The following is a 17,084-nucleotide window of genomic DNA, read 5'->3' as shown; positions in this document are numbered from 1 at the left end:
TGGCCTACTTCCATGCGTTTGTAGTTTGAACTTTGGATATCTCAATGTTTTACGTCAATAGAGGTTTACATTTAAGAATTATATTTATTTTATGTATCTTTGATTTTAGTGGGTATTGAACCCTGAGTTGAACTGGTGAAGCAAACAGTGTATAAAATAAAAGAGAATTGAATGTATCGATTAAATGGTTAGAACATATTATAACCACATAAAACTTTTGTGAAACGTAATCTTCAGATATAGAGATTCATGTAGGTCTACTGTCGTAACAGTAGACCTAGGAACCTGCTGGAGATAAGTTGCCCTTTTGATTTTTTGTTGTGATTCTTCAATTAATGTAAAAAATGTAATGTTCAGATATTCTGATATTGAGATTCATTTGTATGCCTACGTGAATAAAGTAATTTTGAATAAAGATCTTGTAAGGTAACAGCAGTTCAATTGTAGTAACATAATGAAAATAAGTTTTTGTCATTTTTTAATTCATTAAAAAAAAGAAGAAAAAAATGCATTTGATAGCAAGGCTAAAAATTAGTATACGTTGTTGGAAAAGTGTTAACGAAATAGAACTATAGATAGAAATATCTCTCAATACAAACAAATATATAGACACCGCGCTGGGCCGTGTGCCGTTTATGAATTATTCATTAATGGGCGGAGCTGACATTTGAAGGTGTCTTGAATCACCTAACGATCTATTGTATTCATTCCGACAGTGGCTTGCTGAGCGCAAGAAGTGTGTTGACTCAATCACTACAGAACCGGCATTCACTCAAGAAACAGTTTAGTTTGTGTTCAGTTTTCGTTTGGCTTACAGCTTCTTCTTTTTAGTCCCATCAATATTAATTAACAAGGCTTCGTCCAAGGCTTATCGACCGCGCCGCCACCGCAACTTTCGGAATCAAACTCATCTAGCCGCTTTAGCGAACTTATTTACTTCCATTTTAGGAGATAAAAACTCTCAAGATGCTACCAGGACAAAAAGACACAACGTTTACAAAAATCTTCGTAGGAGGACTACCTTTCAATACATCAGATGATACTCTGAAAGACTTTTTCAAACCATTTGGTGAGATAGAAGAAGCAGTGGTAATAACAGATAGAGCAACGGGAAAAAGCAAAGGATACGGATTTGTAAGTATATACTCACGTTCTATATTCGGCTATACTATTTGATCGTAATATTAAACCAAAATCAGTAGCACTATGAGACCCGTATTCATTCATGTGAATAATATACTCAAAGTCTACTCATAAAATATCCTATCGTATTGCTCGGTACATACTATATAGAAACAAGAAATGTACTGTGGTGAAAATGTGTTTGTTATCGAACCAGAAAATAGTTACGACCTTGAATAGTTTTCCTTTTCTGAATTTGGATTTTAAGCAATGTAACGTGACGTGTACCATATTAATTTTTGCAAAAATGTTTTAGAACTTCGATACTTCATTTGAGCATATTACCTTTATAATATTGTGCATATATAATGTTTTTTTTGCAAGATACTGTATAATACATAGGCAATACATATTATATCTTGGCCTATCAAGTTGTAAAGGTTAACATAGTTATGCAGGTCGTCATATATACATTTATAATGTAGTGTTCTTGCAACAGACACTCTATACCTAGGCCTATAACAAATTTAACACGATGAGTTTATTTATTTGGTGGAATAAACCATTATCACTGTGATTACAAACTTTCTATTGTTATCTTGTTTATACTTATAATTATATACATATAATTGCGTAATATTTCAAATCTATATATAATAATGTTTAAATCTGTAATTAATTGTGTATATACTTTTATAGACGTGGATTTACTTAGATTCTCCAATAATTTAACACAAGCCTTAAATTGATTTACTGTAGGTGGAATGAACCAATATTGAAAAATTATATCTCTTATTGTATATACTTATATATACATCATTGTGTAAACCTGTAATTGTGTGTACTTCTTTATTATTATTAGATATATAATTTATGATTATCTCATAATATTGTTTACTATGTATTGCTATTCTGCTTCGTCCATTGTTGGTTGTGGGTTAACTAATCTCTTTACAATTAAGTTCAAGCCATGCTATGTCACGAAGTAAAAACACTTGCTTATTATGTACCTACAAAAAACAAGAGGTTTAAATTGCTCGTATAAGAAAGCATTCTTTAAAAAAGAATACCTCTGGAGGACAAGTGAGCACAAAAGAACTGCATGCTGCGTGAGCATCCACTGCTATCGGTCACAATACCATGCCGTTCCGTCCCGTTACCATGGTAATTGTGCAATTGTTTGAAGTTTGAACCGCGAAATCGGACAGATACCCCTGATGTGTTGACGGAAACAATTAGCATCTTAAAATTCGACCAATTGATTTCTTTGTATTCCGTCTTTCTTTTAACATACAACTTGAATATTTCCTACCAACAATCTAATCTACAGTACTACTATACGCCTATTATAAAAAACCGTATAATATTAGATGGGTGCAATGTCACGAAGGCCGAATAACTATATATTACGAAATTTAGGCCCGACTATAGATGTACATATCAGATGCAAAGATGCAATCAGTAATACTGTATTGTTGATTCTATTTTTACGATGTTACACAATCATCATCAAACAATATATATTATTTCAATGTAACTAAGAATGTAAGTAACACTGTAATACGGTAGTCTCCATTTTGTTCTTATTCGTGGTTCTTAAATGGAGGTATTCATTAATTCAAGAAAGGCAGATCTGCAAATCATGTCTTTATCTCCTCTTGCACCACATTCGATCTAATAAGCCATTAATATTCTAAACAACAGCTGAATAGGACTACTCTAACACATGAGTATATTTGCTGTTGACGAGAACAATTCAAGTGCTACAAATTTTCTATTTAAAGTCCAGAAGTACACACTTTTAGTGATAAACCGTCTAGTCATGAATGGCGTTCACCTTCTCCGATACACTTTTCTGATAGGGATATCAAAGGGTCGATAGTTCGTTCGTTATGTACTTATCACAACACTTGATGTGTGGGATTCCATTTTTTCGTGGTTACTGCTCTACTTGAAAAACACACGTGGATAAGATGCGAGATTAATAACTATATTAATGAGGTTTTTGTTATCTTATAAATATGATCAAATAATCATAAAAAAAATATATTTGAGATTAAAGTACTGATTATTATTTTAAAGTGCCATTAAACTGATTATATTAAAAATAGAAACTTAAATGTTCAAACTAAATCAGTTTAATTTCTCTCATCAATTTGTTCATTTGGATTGATTCTATAAGCATTTATATGTTGTCACTTTCAGTCGACTTACAAGTACTTTATCATGGAGGTAGGCTATTTTACCTCCGTCAGTATATTGACTTGGCAAAATAGGAGGTTAACAACAAATTTTTCTAGTCGAGGTAAACCACCTTTACAAATTATTGAAAAATATACTTCAATTTCATTAGGCCTATAGTTAATTAAATTTATATGTAGGTTGTTTTATAAATACATCATTTACGTCTAGGATAAAAGTAAAACTTCGAATTACCAAGACTAAACAAGAAAAATTATAAAAACGGTATGGATGAAATCTTTATGTTATGTAACACATGACCTTCAACCGGCGTAAATTTATACCCACGATGATCGCATCTCATGCCAAGTGAGAAACACTGATAGATAAAAGGAGTAGACATTTTGATTCCTGTCAACTTACCTCAAACCTTGGTACGATCTATGTAGGCCTACAAGCGCTACTCCTAATGTCATACAATGATTTAGCCGTCATCTTTTTGTATATACCATTTAATAGTTATTAATTAAACTCATTTCAGTCCTTTTAAAACCACAATTACCTCAGACCCATTTAATTATTGCAATTACAATCTCAATCAATCGTTTTGCCAAAAATATGGTCAATTTGTTTGCAACGGCTGTGTACGAAAAGTTTCAGATTCGTGTTGCTGTCATATTTAATTATAGCGAGAATCCAACTTAATATCACGTGACCGATACATATCACACAACATAGCTGATGAATCGAACTTTCCCTTTTTCCAAGTAAAAAGAATACATTTTCCTTGCAGACATTTTATACTATTTTTTTTCTCGAATACCAGAATTTAATTGAAATTGATATTTTCCATGTAAACAAGGATATGATTGTATTATGATTTACATTCTACGTTTTGTTTAACAAACAAGTTAATAATTTGCATTCTTTATTTTTAAGGAATTCGGGCAAATTTGTAAAATGTCAAAATCTTGGTATATTGTATATAAATTTAACGATTTTCTTTTTTATGACACAAGGAAACATTCGGAGTAGTTGTATTAAAGTTGTTCTTACATGTTCCAACGTAACCTTGTACATCAATCAAATAGTATAGGTTTTTTAGATTTCCCCTTGTTTATATTGCCTAAAATTCACAGTAAATCGTCGTTGTAATACTGGTCATAATAACAATTGTTTGACAATATTAAAGAGCTGTTGGATCCGTCATCTACTGTACTAAAAGATGATAAACAGAATAATTGAACTTCAATAGAGTCATCATTTCTTTCCAAAACCGGAAACCAAATCTAGCCTATCTTTAAAGATAACATTATGAAATCAGACATTGAGCTAAGGCATTTGCTCTTTAGTTGTAAACTCCCAACTTCTAGACAGGCCTCCCTTTTGCAATAAATATTATAGTTAGTAACTGTTGGATAAAATAACATGCGATCGATGAGGTTGTTAGATGTAGGCCTGTACCAAACAACTGTTCAAGTTTAAATCATTAACAAGATATCATGACTAATAATATATAAATATTTTCTTATTTTCTTCATATACATTATCACCAGTATTATGATAGTTGATTAAGGCTTACTATTATAGTATATCATCTTTTGGCTGAATATCTCTTTTTCTTTCTTCTTTTTTAAGGTTACGATGTCAACGAAAGAATCAGCAGCCGCAGCCTGCAAAGATCCAAATCCAATAATCGACGGGAGGAAAGCTAACGTGAACCTAGCCTTCCTAGGAGCAAAACCAAGAAACAACCCAACAACAGCCAGTGAGTATCATACAGGTATATAGCTTACAGGCTTTGAACCCGCCCTTATGGATTAAAATGACACTTTATAAAGATACTGCACTCTGGAAAGAGAGATACACTTACTATACGAGAAACAACAGTTACTGCCAAAAGTAGTGATTGATGTGTGGGACGTTATACAGAGTTATACAATTTAAATGTTTCAACTATAATTTACCCCGAAAAGGCCATCAATATTTACATAGGTCTTCCCCATATCCGTCCAAGTAGATTTTACATTTTTATTATATATAAATGACACGACCTTTATGTTTATAACACGAATGTTTTTCATCGCAATTTCAATCAGAAAAGACATTTTTATGTTTAAAATCAAGTCCAATGGTTTGAAAACATCTGGCTAATGTTTGTTGTTGTAACAGTGAAACTGAACTGTTGAAGCTAAACATAAAATCTTTAATGTGTATGACTCTGGTTTTCCACCAAGATGTTTTTCAATTTGGTAATAATAATTTGGAAAAAAAAGACAAGGAATACCTATAATGAATTGGGAAACTTCATGGCATTGAGTGCATTGTTAACCAATAATCCCGTCATGGCAGAGGATTTAAACTTCATGTCATTTTTTTTCTTTCTGTTCGTTTATTTTTATCTTCCCCTTCTTTTCCCTCTATTATTCAATAATAATTTAAAAAGTAATACAGTGTGACATGTATCACATGTGACACTGTGTTACCTTAATGTTATGCTTATGGCTTATTATGATACAGGCGAAGGTCACATGTGATTCATACCTGAATTACACAATTGCCTATGATACTAAATCTACGTACGACCGAGAATTGGCTATTAACATTACATGTTACATGTTTTCCATTAATTTTTCAGATGTATATCCACGATCGTTTCAGTCACCAGTACTTGTTCAATCTCCGTATGGGTAAGTTACATTTTATAAAATATTATTCATATATGAATACAATTTTGAAGTATATAATTCGTTGTTAAAAATGCATAATTTTGGGAAGAATATCTACTACGTCATATTATATATTCCAGTCTTGTTGCTGTAGGAATTACGGAAAGAAAAAAAAACACGATTTGCGACGATCTTTAGCGTTACGTCATCTGTCCCAAGTCGTCGTACCTCCGTAAAATTAATTTCGATTTTTTCCCTCGCAACTAAAATACAGGCCCAAGTCTATGAAAATTAGCCATGGGTTGCTACCTGAACCTGGAGGAATCGACGAAATTGGTGTATAGGTATATCATATGCTATAGGTCGTTGCAAAATTTTAAGACAAGACAATTCGTAAAAAAAAAACGATCACTGCATGCACTGTGCGTAGTTTAGGATGCAACAGATAATCCTTACGGAAAATAAATAAACTAAATAAATAACACCTAAATTAATTCGGGACACGCTAGCAAACTGACCGACGTAAATTGATCATCGGTACAAATTATTGATGACGGTTTTATATTTTGCTGTTACAGTATTGTTTAAAAATGTACAAATATTTATGCATTTGGTACGTATAAATGCAAGTATGTATAGTTATAAATAAATCTGAAAAAAAAAATGTGTTTCTTTTCTTCACCATTGTCTTCTCCACCGCAGAGGCTGAGTTTAAACGAACTCAAAGATAACTACTCAGCAACACTGGTCGACTGACTGTGAAATGAAAACATGGCAATTGAAATTGAGGTTAATTAATTATTTGTCTAGTGGTACTGGTGTGCGTTTTCAAATTTATCCATCATAGTTTCTTTCCTGTCTTAAACTTCTTCCATTGGTGTGTAATTGTTGTGTTTTTATTTTTTTTATCGTGACAAAAAATCTTGACAAGAAACAATCTAAATTTAACAACGATGATTTGTCGTCTGAAATTGTTAAGACCCTTTGCTTTGCTTGGTGTTGTCATTGGTGTCCTTATTATATTTATTCATTTCTTTCTTGTTCGTATGATTTACCATAGCATGAACACACATCATCTTTGGCTCGTAAAAAAACCGATATCTAGGCCTATTCGTAGATTAAATAAACAGGCTATAATTTAACGATTCGCTAAGTTAATCGGGTTAGTCATTATAATAATTGAAATTGGACTGTACCATTATTCAGACATGTACACTAATGAGCATATTCATATTATCATCTCATCTTGTGTTTAGTGATGTTTAGTTTTCGTTTGATCTATGCAGATTTTTGTTGTTGTTGAAGTGGATTGGATCTTCTGATTTTGTTGCCTAATCAATAATAATATCACGTAAATGAAAACATTACATTTCATTAAATTGATTGCTTTGAAGTGTAAGATAACGGACTGAGTTGATTCATAAGGCTAATTACTTTAAAAAAAGAGTAATACTCAAAAATAATACTTAAACAATCAAAACCAATTATTATTCTTAAGTTCATCAATTTCATTCCATTTCTACAATGTATTTGCATTCGATGAATTATTACAGATCATTTAAATACATTTAATAAAGAAAAATGATAATGAAAATTGCATCCGTCGGATAGCAGTACAGTATAACAACATTAGTCACAGATGCTCGCCTGCTATTGGTTCATTGTTTACAGGTTGTACCGATTTTACCATGGGGTATATCTTTAATTAAATTTCAGTCAACAAAATAATTTAGTTTAACCTGTACTCAAAGTTGAATAATAATAATAATAAACATTTACATAATATTGGTAAAATGAGTACAGAACTATGTGCATTGATAATAAGAAATAAAATATTACGGACGATCGTTTTAAGCAAAATGGTTTCTTCCAAAATATACTAAAAATAACTCTTTTCAAAATGGCAGCGTGGTAAGTTAGTCTGAATAGAAGTTATCCTTTGCTTTAGATTAACCTACAGAAACAAATAGCTTTGCGATGTGGTTGCTCATACATCAAGGAATAATAATAAAGTAGCTGTATAATATAAAAAGTATGATATTTAATTTGTATTGTTTGCATCTGTTTTATTTTTATGGCTTAGGCCTCTACTCTAGTAGGCCTAGAGGCCTAGGTAGTAGTACTAGGTAGTAGGCTAGGTCTAGGCCTAGTGCTAGTATAGCCTGCCTAGCAGACTAGGCCCCAAACAGCTTGATGTTTTACAGCCCAAAGAAGCTCAGGTACGTAGGTCTAGGCCTAGTAGTCAACTTCAACTTTATTTTCCAATGTTTTTTTACAATGATAAATAATATTAAATTTTAAAACATAAGGAAGGAGCTAGAAAATAGTGTAAACACTAATCAAGTCCAGCCCCTTTTACATAAATTATACTTAACTAAATTTTTACAACTATGGGCAATAATTTCTTTCAGGCCTACAAATAATAAAAACTTAATAAGTAGTAGTTCAGTATACTGTACTAGTGGGTAAATGTGTAGGGTTTCTTGGTTTGGTCTTGTTTATTTTTGGTTAAAATGAAGAACTGGCCAACCCCGTGGTGCAAGCTTAACAAATGTAGAAAAATACTTAATTAGTATACAATAAAATAGATAGGGGGTAAAGTTATAAAACTTTCTTTTGATTTTGTTAGCCTAGCCAGGTCAGTAGGCTGAATGTCAACAATGGCACGTGGAGCTGTATGTAAGAACTGGCACTGTGAGATGCTATCATAGCCTTGAACCCTACCCTAGCTAGCTATATGACTTTAATGGATTATGTCTACCTACTGTATACACTAGTAGGCAGAAAATGATTGTGGTGGAATGTTGTGTTTTCTGGTAAAGCAATAGTGAAAACAATTATTATGTTAATCTTATTTATAATAATTAAAAATGTTTTGTCATATTTGAAAAAAAAAGGATGTCTAGCGATGGGTGTCAAAAGCATAAGTGTTGCTACAAAAAAACAGATTGTACAATATGCATACCTCATTTACTTTGGTGCAAGACTCAATGCAATTGAGGTCTCTCTTACAACCATAATTTAAAGTCTAAAATATCCCACATTTTTTCCTGCCCACCTCCGCTTATCACAGAATACTTTCTTGTGAAAATATTGAACCATATACCAACTTGGAAATGTTAAAAGTTTTTTGAATTAATGTAAGATACGGAATGTGGCATCCTACTCAGAAAATGATACTCTATTAATCAGAATAAAATATTAGTGACCTGAACAATTATTCTGTAATATAGTACCCTTATAATCTTTTTCTTATACTACTATTACAGACAAGTTATGTGATGGCCTTTTAATGCCCACATTTGGTAGTGTTTCAGAACTGTATCGTTACATTTATAGGCAAGAATAAAGTGCTAAACAAATAGCTGATACAAAGTACGTTTTTGTTATCTAGATAATTATCATTATCCAACATCACTCAGCCGCTTAATAAACATAGGTCTTCTCTAGCTACACATCATTTTTAACTAGCTCAACCTCATAATCTACTGTATGACTCGGACTAGGACTCTTAGGCATGTGGATTATATATTTTTTTTCTTTATACTGGGGGGTACCCACTATGAGGGTTTAATTACTGTACACAACTCTTATATCATAACAATATAATCCCTAATCAGGGAGACCCCTATTAATGGGGTATTTTCCTGTAAAGCAACCTAGATAGAGGTAAACACTAAAGCTAGCCCGTAATAGTTTAACACTAAAGCTAGGCCGTAATAGTTTAACACTAAAGCTAGCCCGTAATAGTTTAACACTAAAGCTAGCCCGTAATAGTTTAACACTAAAGCTAGCCCGTAATAGTTTAACACGAAAGCTAGCCCGTAATAGTTTAACAATAAAGCTAGCCCGTAATAGTTTAACACTAAAGCTAGCCCGTAATAGTTTAACACTAAAGCTAGCCCATATTAAGGAGACATCCCCATTAAGGAGACACTTTGTTGGGTCCTTATTGAAGTTGACCCCTTAATGAGAGTTCTATATATAACTGACTCCCAAACCAGCAAACCAATAATATATAACAATAAACTATTTAAAGTACGTTTCCACAAATTTTTTCTATTTGTACGTCTGTTGCTATGGTCTACTGTATATTAACAATGACTAACGCTTGTCATCCACAAAATAATTGTTGGTATAGACATCTTTATGTTAGTCATCTCTGACAGTAGGTACTTATGTCAAGATGTTTGCTATGTTCTTAGGCGTGTTGTTGTTATATTAAAAATCAATTTAACAAAATAATACTGCACATTTTAAAAAGGTTTATTTATAGTACAGACTAGGTGTTAGTCCTATAATTTGCAAAATCATTTAAATTGAGAATGTTTTAAAGACTGTTATTTCAGGTGGCCAACGTTTATTTTCAACTTGAATGGCAGAATTAAATATTTGTTATTTTCATATCCTTCAATCTTTGTTCCCCGTTTTAATAATCACTGTATTTAAAATGTCACACAAACAGCTACACAGCATTAACTCATCATTTCAACAAAAGTAGTTTGAAGTCGTAACTCTCTCCACAAGGTTTCTCAGATGTTGTTTTAACTAAAATTTCTAATTTGCAGCAGCAACCTTTGTTTAGGAAAACAACTATTTATAAATGGCAAAGTTTCTTTGAATCTTCTACAAAAAAAAAAAGACAATCTGTACTGTACTGAAGGGTACACTTGCATTAGCCTGGTAAATATCACAAAGTTAGTACTGTAATGTAAGTGTAATAAGTAAAGGTAAATGTATAAAAAAATTCATATTTATCATTGATCGTTGTTCTAGTGTAAATGGGCCTTTTTGCTATAAGACCTATAGGATGATATAGACATAACTAGTATTAGCCAACATTACTCAGTGGACTGGATCACTAAAACCAAGGTGTCTTTTCTTTCATTGCACTGAGTAAACCAACCATTCTACTGTCTGTTAGTCACTTGAGGCTTCTTACAAGTAATAATACCCAACAATAGTTGTGTTTACATTTTAACGTTGGTTCAAATATTGGCGGTACATAGAATTGTGCTACGGATGTACAACTGTGGTACTTGGAATTTGAGTAAATATTAGCTTAATTTGCTGGACAGATTTCTGAAGCAAATTTGTCAATTTAAAAACGAGTGTTTTCTTTTATTATGCAAGTCTAAATTACTGTATACCTTTAATAGTGAAACTATTTTGGTTGTTTTTGGGCTACGTATTCCTGGTTTTTTTTTCATTTTAATACATTTTTTGGTCCTTGGCCCACGGTTCCCCCACATTCAAAGATATATATAGTTATACAGTGTGTCAAAGTCAGTTTGGTTGTGCAAAGACTGACTAGGAATCTAGGCCATAGCAACCCTATTTATCTTAAATGGACATCGCAATATAAAGTTTTATGTCCACTGTTATATTAACAAAGGTAGCAATATTATTTTAAAAATTAGTAATAAATTCCTAATGGAATTCCTTGTGGATCCATAAAGATGCCATCAACAGTCTAATTGCAAATAGATAACCGTGTTTATAATTGTGTCCTGTGGTGGGTCACTAGACCTAAGTTACATAGTTGAATGAGAAATTAAGAGGTAATCAACCAGATTAATATTTGGTAGTGCATGTGATGAAGTACTAAGTCTTAACTTTGATATGATGAAGTATTGTATGAAAGGCAAACTTTACTCTAGAAGTAGAAATAGCAAAATATTGGTGTGAATTATGTTTTAAAAACAACATAATGTGTTTGCCACTTTTCTGGCCTAGCAATGCTCATCTATTTTGACAAGTCTCTGATCATATATCAAGCCTGTAGCATAGAAAGTGTGTACTCAACATATCCCAGACCCGTGAGGTTCAGTGTAGTGTTACCAGCGTGGCAGGCTGTATCCTGCATAAATTATGATAATAGACCACAAATAAGTACTACCAGTCACGTTCCTGTTGGCGTAAACAGTAAAATGCTATCTTTGTATTCTTGCAATTCAACATAAATTCATTTTATTAATAGTGGGTTCCAGTGTGTTAATATACCTCTTTATAAAATATCCTTCACCTTTTTCATCTTATCTTGTAAACCATATCCTTAAGTTAATTACCATTTTTTGTTGGTCACGATCCACACACCTTGTTTATTTGAATATTGTATTGTGTGTAATTTGGCATAAATTAGATTGTAAGTATTTTATATTTTTTTAGTGGTAAATGATAAACAAACAGGACAAAGCCTGGGTACTCCTTGTTTACACTGTGGCTGAATGCTTTCTTGTTCAAGATGCAATTGCAATTTACAGTACTTTTCTGTGGCTAATTGCCAATATTCTTTAAAAAAAAATGTACTGTAGGTAGTAAAACATTAAACAGGTGTGAGAGATATGAAGTTAGCAGACTACAGTATCATTGTATTTTAAAAAAACATAAAAAAAAAATTGCATATACAGTAGTGTACAATACTTAAAATCTGAAAAAAAGCTTTAAAAAATATATATTTCATTATTAGTTTAAAGATTTAACAGACTTCTTTGTTTGATATTTGCCCAATAAATGAGCAATAGGAGTTGGGGAATTAATTTAGTTTATCTTTCCAATTCATACTACTGTATAATATTATTTTGAAGTTTTAGATTTACCTGTATAGCTGACTCAACTACAGTATACAAGTGATTGTAGTCCAATTTCTGGATCAGAACTCTCTAGTGTAAACCCACCTTAAATAGACTAGACTTGATAGCATTTTGGCAAGTGGTTTTACAAGATCTAGCAGACTACTAGTGTAGTAGTTTTTGTATATAATGGACTTACCAAACATAATAAATGCACTTGGAAACCTTTTTGAATTCCAAAGTGCTTGGAATGTACTCTACTAATAAAAAGGTTTTACCTGTTTTAACTTTACAAGCAAAGCATTGCAACATCACAGGATTATTATAAGATCATCCATAATATATGTGTATGTACACAATACTGTATTATCACTGCCGTCAACAACTGATTGTTATTCGGGATCTAGTATTGATTGCTAATTTTTAAGGCACACTGTATTTTTAAACTTTCATTCATTTAACATTTAGAGTCGGACAATGCATTAAGCTGAATCTTTATTGTTCTTTCTAATTTTTTAGCTCCAAATTCATCCATCCATCTTGTACATTTTCTGGCTAATGCAGTGTTTTTGCTTGTATGCATCATCCCTGCTTATTATTTCTTCCTTCTGAAGTTATCAACAATACCTTGTTAACATTTTTTGACCTGCTTACCTGTCATCGTTAAAGGAGAATTGCCACAAGAGTTATCTCGGTGACAGATAGTCAGTCGCTACAGATCTTTTTAAAAACATATTTCCACTTTGTCTGTGTCCAATGCAATATTTGTGCATGTAGCAGAAATGGCTTTGACAGAATTCTGACAAAGCTGAATTAAATTGTAAACAAGTTCAGTTATAATATCAAGTATACTGCACCTTATTATTTCAAGTAATGTATATTTGGAAGGTTTATTTTAAAGTGTCTAGTCATCTGAAACTTCGGTTTTATCATAACCATACTTTTTCAAAGAGAAAAATTGATTACTTCTTTAATTATCTTATTAATAATATAGATAGATAAAGAGTTTGGAAAAATGACTGCACAGTGCAAGTGTAATGAGTGGGTACAATATCTTGGCTATTAAACCAAAATTTCTAATTTGGCCCAAAAATCTCTGACTGACAGACCAAATCCGAAAGTTTGACTTAGCATTTGTACTCTATGTTTAGTAGAAGTTCTTTCTCCCTCTGCCCCTATAAGCTTCCCCACAAATTCCTGTTGTTTCGCCTTAGTCTACATAATGATATACATTCAGTCACATGGTTTCAGAATTCGTTATAAATACTATAAAGTGGAAATATTTTAGTGACGCAAAAGAGATAATGTTTAGCGTATCCGGATATTCACCCCCTGGACATTTACCCCCCGGACAACTACCCCCCGGACAACCACCACCTGGACCACTACCCCCTTAGGATAACTACCCCTTTAGGACAACTACCCCCCGGACAACTACCCCCTTAGGACAACAACCCCCTTAGGACAACAACCCCCTTAGGACAATCACCCCCCGGACAATTACCCCCTAGGAACAATTACCCCCCGGACAATTACCCCCCGGACAATTACCCCCCGGACAATTACCACCCAGAAAACTATCCCTTTAGAACACCCTAACCACCCAGACCATTCAACAACCTGACTCTGCAACAGTGTATAATAGGAATTAATAACTATATTTTAATGACGAATTACTATTCATTATTGTAAACAAAAGTAAAAGATTGAACATAAATATAGCCTGGTATAAACTGAAGATTGTCACACATGATCATAGGATAGTCGAACGTATTATATAGTACTCCCTGTATTTACTGTAAAGACTGGGTTCGCTAATAATAATAATAATTTTTGCGTCAGGACAATGCTTCGATAACCACTCACCGAATAAACGTCGATCTTTAAATAAATTCCCCTCAAATAAACGGTGACCATGTCACTCCCATGAAACATCATATGGAATAATCGGCGTCTATTTCCATTAGATTATACCCCTCCCATTGAATAAACAACTTTCTTCCAATAAATGTCCACCTAAAAACCACCTAAACAATAAACAGCCCAGGCCGTTTTTTCAATAAATACGGTACTTTAAATCTAGCACATCTAGGGTCTAGCGTGCTGTTAAACAGAATAATCGGTTAAAAACGGGTGTTTCGAAACTAGAGACCCGAGACCAGAGACCCGAGACCCAATACGAAAAGGGAGACCTAAATATACGAAAAGGGAGACCCACGTACGAAAAGGGAGACCCCACTATACGAAAAGGGAGACCCCACTATACGAAAAGGGAGACCCCACTATACGAAAAGGGAGACCCTAATATACGAAAAGGGAGACCTAAATATACGAAAAGGGAGACCCAAATATACAAAATGGGAAACCCAAATATCTGAAAAAGGAGACCCACTATAAGAAAAGGGAGACCCACTATAAGAAAAGGGAGACCCCACTATACGAAAAGAGAGACCACACTATACGAAAAGGGAGACCCTAATATACGAAAAGGGAGACCCAAATATAGGTCTCCCTTTTCGTATTGGGTCTCGTGTCAGGTCTCTGGTCTCGGGTCTCTAGTTTCGAAACACCCGTTAAAAACAGATGATTTCATTTTTACAGAAACCGGTCCTATATATTTGTCTACTTTTGGATGGGGGGGGGGGGGGTAGTTGACCGGGGGGTAGTTGACCGAGGGGTAGTTGACCGGGGGTAGTTATCCTAAGGGGGTAGTTGTCCTAAGGGGGTGGTTGTCCGGGGGGTAGTTGTCCGGGGGGTTGTTATCCTAAGGGGGTAGTTGTCCTAAGGGGGTAGTTGTCCGGGGGGTAGTTGTCCGGGGGTAGTTGTCCTAAGGGGGTAGTTGTCCGGGTGGTAAACATCCGGGGGGTAACTGTCTAGGGGGTAGGTGTCCTAGAACCAATGTTTAGAAGTAGAAATAATTTTGCTTAAATTTATTGGTTTTTGTCTATAAAAAGTTGACCAATGAGGAACAGAGGCAGAGAATTTATATTATTATATACTTTTAATACAAACACATTTTAAACAATCTTAGGAGAACATTTATGTTCAGAATAGTGAGAAAAATCTTTTCTCGTAAACATTACATCTAAACAATAATAAATAATTCTCTGCGAAGAGGCGGATGTTTGTTTTCTATTTTTATCCCAGCTACTGTACCGTGAACTGTCTGCGTCGTCTGCCATGCATATCATCGCATCGAAGTGTAATTCACACAACTATATCCATGATTGTGTTACCAATTGATGTTCTATTTTTGATATCTAGTCTAATTTAGTACATCTGGATGTACTGGTTGATGTATGCCATTTTGTTCCTGTCTGTGAGTTAGTTTCAAGTTTTCAAGCGGATGTATAATTCTGATAATATATACTGTATATTATTATACATTACAACTTTCTGGATTGTCTGTTGTATAAATTAAAATACATTTTTTAATTAATTATTTATACTTCTGTTCCAAACTTTATATTTAAAATTAAATTTATTTTTGTAATTGATAGTTGATTATTTAATTCATTATCACAAAACTTCTCTTCTATCTACACCAACTACTGTATCCTTAAACTTTGTAGGACTTTTAGTATAGTAGTAAAAATGTATCTAAAAAGTTTATTAGGAAGTTTAAAGAAACAGAATGTATTATTTTATATTAAGTATGTAAAATGTAAAGTAAATAATAAGTAATTGGTAGTATTCAAATTACTGCAGAAAACAGAGAGTTTCTGCAGTAGAACTACTTGAATACAGCCCTCCCAAGTTTCAAGGAAAGTAAGATCAACGATGTTTATATTATTTTCCTCAGACCACTGAGGTCTCATTTTACACTTGGACATATTACTTACTTTATAGGTGGTGTTATTTTCTTTTTAATTAACATAATACATTTAAAATTCCTTTGTCCTCCGTTTATCTTCAACAAACCTCTTTTTGTTTAAAATCTGTGTTTTGTCGAACTACTGTAATTACAGTACTGTAGTAGCACTCAATTTTGTACCTCTAGTCTTACAATCTAAATCTTTAAGAGCACAAAATTCTTCAGCTATTGCTAAGTTTTTATCTCAACCTCATAAAACTAGACACGTTTCTTTCATTAACTCTTTTACAGACCATCTACAAAACACTAATTTTTCTATATATGGTGGTAATGTCGACACATTTCAATTAAACTGTGATAAAGAACTTGTATTTGTGCCGACTCATATCTTAGAATGTATCCTATAGCATATAAACTACCAACTAGCTCTTAACATACCTTACAAGTAAATAGCACTAAACAAGTTCCTTGATTTATTTTGTCTTTAGGGTTCCCGAGTTCAAAGGTTATTCAATTGCAAATAATCCATCGATTTCCAACTTAAAATATTCTGTTTAATTAATCTGTGTGATCTGTAAATGTAGGTCGGGCAATATGTAACATTTATGTGCCACTATGTTAGCATAGTGCCTGACAAAGTAGTAAATAATCTCTAAACAAGTTGACCATGGTGATATACATAGTTTTGTTGCTAGCCACAGGAAATATTTTTTCTTTATACAGTAC

At 33.0% G+C, this 17,084-nt stretch overlaps 1 protein-coding gene across 2 annotated transcripts in view; it reads left to right on the top strand.

Moving 5' to 3' along the window:
• Positions 1-723: 723 nt before the first annotated feature.
• The window catches only part of LOC140056784 (RNA-binding protein 38-like), a 35,041-nt gene continuing 18,680 nt past the window's right edge, over positions 724-17,084 (top strand). The window contains exons 1-3 of one of the 2 annotated variants that reach the window (XM_072102273.1): positions 724-1,134; positions 4,942-5,071; positions 5,942-5,993. In XM_072102273.1, coding sequence (XP_071958374.1) covers positions 967-1,134; positions 4,942-5,071; positions 5,942-5,993 — 350 coding nt within the window. In that variant the 5' untranslated portion in view covers positions 724-966. Of the gene's footprint in view, positions 1,135-4,941; positions 5,087-5,941; positions 5,994-17,084 lie in introns of both variants that reach the window. The other variant, XM_072102265.1, reaches the window with a different exon arrangement.

The sequence above is a fragment of the Antedon mediterranea genome, chromosome 1 (genome assembly GCF_964355755.1).
Source record: "Antedon mediterranea chromosome 1, ecAntMedi1.1, whole genome shotgun sequence".
Taxonomy (NCBI): Eukaryota; Metazoa; Echinodermata; class Crinoidea; order Comatulida; family Antedonidae; genus Antedon; species Antedon mediterranea.
This window is presented reverse-complemented; position numbering and strand designations above follow the sequence as displayed.